Below are 6,000 nucleotides of genomic sequence, written 5' to 3'. Positions count from 1 at the left end.
CACAAGAGATGGGCAGTGTCACTCTGATCACACACACACCTTGGGAAGCACCAGTCCTTCCAGCTCTCACCTGTTCTGCAGCGGCTTCTCCAGATGGTGTCAGAGGAGAGGATCTGGTGTGATATGATGTCCACCAGAATCTCCGGTGGCAGCTGCTACAAAGAGCGAGGGGGCTCCTCCACCCTGACCTCTTCTTCTTCTTCCTCCTCCTCCATGCGGCACCCCTTGGCCTGACCCTCCCTGCACAGCTGGGCACACACTGCCTTACTTGACCAGAGCCTGCCTGACAGTGGGCCCTGACTGCTCCCTGCACACACTTGGGATCTTCCCACCACTCCAACCTTGTTGGGGCCCGGGTCCCCTACATGTGTATGGGCTGTCCCTCCCCCCTGATGGCAGTCCTGATTGTAAGCATCCCTGTCAGTGTTAAATGGTTTGTCTCAACATTCTAAAGCCGGCCATACATGGATTGAAATTTGGCAGGTTCAGCAGGGACCAGCCAAATTTTGATCCATGTATGGGCACTTTAGTTGTACAGAAGTCGATCTACTGATTGAATTCTGTACAACCACCCAGTTTTCCCTGCTCAGTCAGGCTATAGCCTGCAGCTCTAATCAGCGTATTCTGATGGCGAGGAAGTCTCCCCACTGTCAGAATACAAAGGCTCAGTAGGGAGGATTCCCCTATCCACAACTAGTGTGTAGATGGGAGGAAAAGAGTAATTGTTTTTCATTCAACCTGCTGGTTGAATGCAAAAAAAAAGACTTTTACTGGACAGCTTACTAGGTGAAAAAGGAAAAAAAAGCCTATAAAAGGGAAACTAGTGCAACCACCACATCTAACAATAGAGAAACCAAAATAAATTTGATTTTTGCTTTAGGGTTTAATATCACTTTAATAGTTCATAAAATGTTTTCTCGCACCTTTAGCATGGCTATGTGCATGCAATAATAGTCAGTACCCACTAGGGGATGCTCTAGCCTAGAAGGTTCTCCTTCATTATCTTCCATTAGAATGCAATTTCTTGAATGGCTGCTTAGCCGTGTACAACATTATATTTGTATCGCTGCTAGCTTTTCACATCATTGCACTCTGTTCTATCTTTCATATGCATGATAATTGACAATCCATTGCCTGCCATCCAGTCCAGCAATGACTGTTCTGCTGCTGGCTTTCTTTGTCATCATTGTGTGCACAGCATCCGCCCCTGCCTCCCTGTCTCCTGAGGACCACAGCAGATTAGATGGGGGCAGGAATGTTATAGAAGGATTCAACATCTCTAGCCAAGTAAGTAGCATTTCAAACACCGTAATATATTAACTGACATAATGGGTGGATCTGAATAGGTGCATTTAAAGGGGTTGTAAAGGTTTATGTTTTTTCACCTTAATGCATTCTATGCATTCTTATAAAAATGCTAGGTGAGTAGTAATCTTTTCTGAAAGTGGAAGTAAAGTCTTGATATACACATGTACCTATAGGTAAGGTTATAATGGAGCTTACCTGTAAGTACTATGATAATCTTCTAAACCTGCATTGTTTAGAAGGTATTCACTCCAGCTGCAGCCGGTGAGGTCACCAATGCATGCATAGTAGCTCTGCATTCAAGGCATACTGTTTGTGCTGTCAATCCAGAGAGCAATGTGCTGCGATGGTGATTCCTGTACGCATGCGTGGGAGTGACGTCATCGCAGCCCAGTCATTCAAATGGCCAGAGCTGAACCAGGAAGAAAGACCGGGCAGTGATGGAAGTGCTGGCAGCGGTGATAGCACATTGCTGAAGGGCTCCATTTAAAAGGTAAGTTTGTCATAATGTGCTAGTATGTAGCATAAGTTAGCACATTATGGCATCAGTCTGCAGGGGGAACATGAAAAAAAAAATTGATAGAATTTACTTTTGCTTGAAAGTGTATGCTACCCTGGCTCTTGAAAACTATAGCTGCATAAGCAGCATATTCTGACATTAGTGCTTGCTACTAATACAGTCCAAACACATTACTGTAAAAAGCCATGTTACACAGGTGATTATGTCACCGGCAGTGCTGTGCGACAGGGCCATCTAGAGCCCAGGGAGAACATACCAAATTGCATCCCCCAAGATGTATGAGCATTATGTGTCAGCAAAAATCTCCCTACAAAAACACTGAGCACTTATCTCCATGCCTACTCTCTAAGCATAAATTCCCCATTCTCCAAGTACAAATCTGCCCCCCTGCTGAAATCCCCCGTCTCAACACAATCCCCCCTTCTAGCACAAATCCTCTACCCCTAAAATTTCCCCTCTTAGTACACATCATCTCCCCCTCACTTCAAAATTCCCCCTCCCAGCACAAATCCTCCCCCCCCTTCTTTCCTCCACACACAAATCCCCCTAAAGCATCCCTCCCAAATTTTCGCTCCTAGAATAATACTTACCCCTTGTTGCCCCCCCAAATTCCCCCTCCTAGAACAATACTTACCCCCGTTGCCCCCAAATTCCCCCTTCTAAGACAAATCCCCTCGCCCCCAATATCCCCCCCCCAATCTCACATGATATGATCAGTTTATGAAGCTGCGATCTCAGCACTTCACTGGTGATCTGAGTCAGAATTCACACTCCCCGATTCACCAGCTCAGAGGTGGAGAATCGGGGAGTGAAGAGGGAATCTCAGGGGATCTGAGGGGGAAGGAGGAAGATTTTTAACTTCCTTATGCCTCGTTCAGCCCCCCAACACTGTAACCATGTCCCCCTGTCATATTTATGTGTATACATATATATATATAAATATAATGTGTGTGCATATACATGTATATATAATATGTGTGTGTGTGTATACATATATATATAATGTGGGGGGAATCGTTATTTTTTTAACATTAACCACACCGTCTGTCAGTGTATTGAGCGGTGATAATTTATCACTGCTTAATAAACTGACAGCTCGGTGTTTCTGTGAATTTCTGGTGCTGTAATCTCGTAAAGTCCCACGGGATTCCAGTATCAGGGGCCGTTCTCCACTGTTGGAAGCGTTGGTAGATCACTTCACTCCTCCGAAGGTGACGCGATCTACAAAGCTTCATAAACAGGCACACAGAGAAAGATCTCCTCTGTGAATGCCAGAGAATGAAGCACTAAATAGATTTCACTGCTTTATAAACGGACACCTAAAGGAACAACTTCATAAGAAAAGTTAATTTTCAGAATTTTTCAGTAAACTATACCCTTAAAATACATTCAGTTGTATAATATAACAAGGGATACCAATAAACTTTGCAAATGTAATCTGTTACCTCTGTTTTTTTCTTTCACTGTGCCTTTAAAGCTGTTGGTAAATACCTGTGTCAGTTTTAATTGTTGCCATTTTTACTTATCTTTTGTATCTTGTATCTACTGTATCCAGTGGTGTATTTAGGTTTTGTGCTGCCCTAGGCCTGACTAAACTTGTGCACCCCCTAATTTAAATACGACCCACCCTTTCCTGTCAATGCCATGCCCCTTCCTGTTTAAGACCTGCCCTGTCATCTGTAAACCACACCCTTTCCTCTTTACGCTCCACTTTTTCTTCTTAGAGCTTCACCTCTTTCTCTCTGTACATTAACCACCTCCCACCCGGCCACTGCACATAAACGGCCAGGTGGTCATTTCCTTGTCCTGAGTGAACATTCAGGAACGTCCCTCAGAGCAAGTGCTCACAGCACGGCTAAAAGGTGCACTGCGGCTTGATCCTGTAATTATTATGATCACAGAATCCAGCTGAGCAGAAATCTGGATATGGGTGCTGTGATCGGCCCTCCCGATCACGTGATGGCTGTGTCCAATTGCAGCCGTCAAAATGTAAACAGAGGCGCATGTCTCTGTGAAAGTTCTCCCCGCCAAGCTCAGTGTGGTGGGGGAGGGGGGGGGAGGGGGAATCTGCAGATCTGTGACAGCTCTCTGTGCGAGAATGATTTTACACAAAGAGCTGTTACAGATTACCCCACAAACAGTACACCAAGCACCACTGTCACCCCTGTCCCCATACACACAGGGCTTTTTTTCAGGGGGAACTTGGTGGAACTCAGTTCCACCACCTCTGGCTCAGACCCTTTGGTGCCTGCTCACCACAATCACTTGTAAACACAGAAGTCTGGTTTCTGTGTTTACAAGTGACAGCTCTGCACTCTGTATGTAACCCCCATGAACTCTGCACTCTGTATGTAATGCAATCCTGATATTTAATGCCCCTTTAAGACCCTTCTACTGTTTGTGAAATATGACCATAACCACTATTTTATGTGATTTGGAGGGTGTGTGGGTGGAGAGGTTTTGGGGGGTTGTGGTTGAGTTCCAGCACCTATTGTTTGAGAAAAAAAGCCCTGCATACACATGTCTGTGTCCCCATAAATCATCTGTCTGTCCCCCATCACTGCCAACACTAAATAAACACTGATTTGGGTTATTTTTACCAAAGAAATGTACCAGCATCATTTTTGGTAAAAATTTATCAAAAGAAAATACTTATTTGCAAAATTTTATAACAGAAACTAAGAAACATGCTTTTTTTTTTTTTAAATTGTCAGTCCTTTTTTATTTGTAGCGTAAAAAATAAAAATCCCAGCGGTGATTAAATACCACCAAAGAAAAGCTCTATTTATGTGAAAAGAATGGTAAAAATGTAATTTGAGTACAATGTAGCATGACCGTGCAATTGTCATTCAAAGTGTGACAGTGCTGAAAGCTAAAAATTGGTCTGGGAAGGAGAGGGTTGAAAGTGCCCAGTATTGAAGTGGTTAAAAGTGGGTACCAAGTGCAGCCTCATCGTTGCCCATCAAAGCAGCCTCATTAGTGCCCATCAAAGCTGCTTCATTAGTGCCCATCAAAGCAGCCTCATCAGTGCCCATGAAAGCTGCTTCATTAGTGCCCATCAAAGCAGCCTCATCAGTGCCCATCAAAGCTGCTTCATCAGTGCCCATCAAAGCAGCCTCATCAGTGCTCATCAAAGCTGCTTCATCAGTGCCCATCAAAGTAGCCTCATCAGTGCCCATCAAAGCAGTCTCATCAGTGCCCATCAAAGCAGCCTCATCAGTGCTCATCAAAGCTGCTTCATCAGTGCCCATCAAAGTAGCCTCATCAGTGCCCATCAAAGCAGTCTCATCAGTGCCCATCAAAGCAGCCTCGTCAGTGCCCATCAATGCAGCCTCGTCAGTGCCCATCAATGCAGCCTCGTCAGTGCCCATCAATGCAGCCTCATCAGTGCCCATCAATGCAGCCTCATCAGTGCCCATCAAAGCAGCCTCATTAGTGCTCATCAGTGCAGCCTCGTCAGTGCCCATCAATGCAGCCTCGTCAGTGCCTATCAAAGCTGCCTCATCAGAGCCCATCAGCGCAGCCTCGTTAGTGCCCATCAGTGCAGCCTCATTAGTGCCCATCAGTGCAGCCTCATTAGTGCCCATCAGTGCAGCCTCATTAGTGCCCATCAATGCAGCCTCATTAGTGCCCATTAATGCAGCCTCATCAGTGCCCATCAATGTAGCCTCATCAGTGCCCATCAATGTAGCCTCATCAGTGCATGGAGAACAGGGATGCACATCGTTCCTGTGTGATCCGAGGCCGGTTCCAGTGTGAACTGAGCCTAAGCCTAGGTTCACATTGGAGCAAATTGTCATGCGATTTGAGAGATCAAATCGCATGACAAGTCGCATGCTATTGGAGGCAATGACACTGTTTCAATCGGTGCGACACTGATTTTGCAGCGTCGCACCGATTTGCAAAATTAGTTTCTGTACTACTTTTGCCGATTTCAGGTGCGACTTCAATAGACATCTGTGAATGAAGCCACACAAATGTCTATCAAGTAGCACCTAATATCGCGCTGACCTTGCTACTTTGAAATCACGCTACTTCAAGTGAAATAGCGTGATTTCAAAGTAGCATCAATGTGAATCAGGGCTTAGAGATACAAGTAGCTATGAAAGGTTAACCACATATACAAGCAGACACTAAGGTGTTAAATGCCATTGATTCCAGAAGCACCAGACTGC

General features: G+C 45.1%; 1 protein-coding gene across 2 annotated transcripts in view; it reads left to right on the top strand.

Moving 5' to 3' along the window:
- The first annotated feature begins 964 nt into the window (after nucleotides 1–964).
- LOC141110764 (uncharacterized) overlaps nucleotides 965–6,000 on the top strand; it is a 187,720-nt gene continuing 182,684 nt past the window's right edge. For both annotated transcript variants that reach the window (XM_073602357.1, XM_073602356.1), the window contains exon 1: nucleotides 965–1,287. In XM_073602357.1, the coding sequence (XP_073458458.1) occupies nucleotides 1,153–1,287 (135 nt within the window). In that variant the 5' untranslated portion in view covers nucleotides 965–1,152. The remainder of the gene's footprint in view (nucleotides 1,288–6,000) is intronic.

This window comes from Aquarana catesbeiana, linkage group LG10, assembly GCF_042186555.1.
Source record: "Aquarana catesbeiana isolate 2022-GZ linkage group LG10, ASM4218655v1, whole genome shotgun sequence".
NCBI classification, from domain to species: Eukaryota; Metazoa; Chordata; class Amphibia; order Anura; family Ranidae; genus Aquarana; species Aquarana catesbeiana.
The sequence above is the reverse complement of the archived record's forward strand: the minus strand, read 5'-3'. Positions and strand labels throughout refer to the sequence as shown.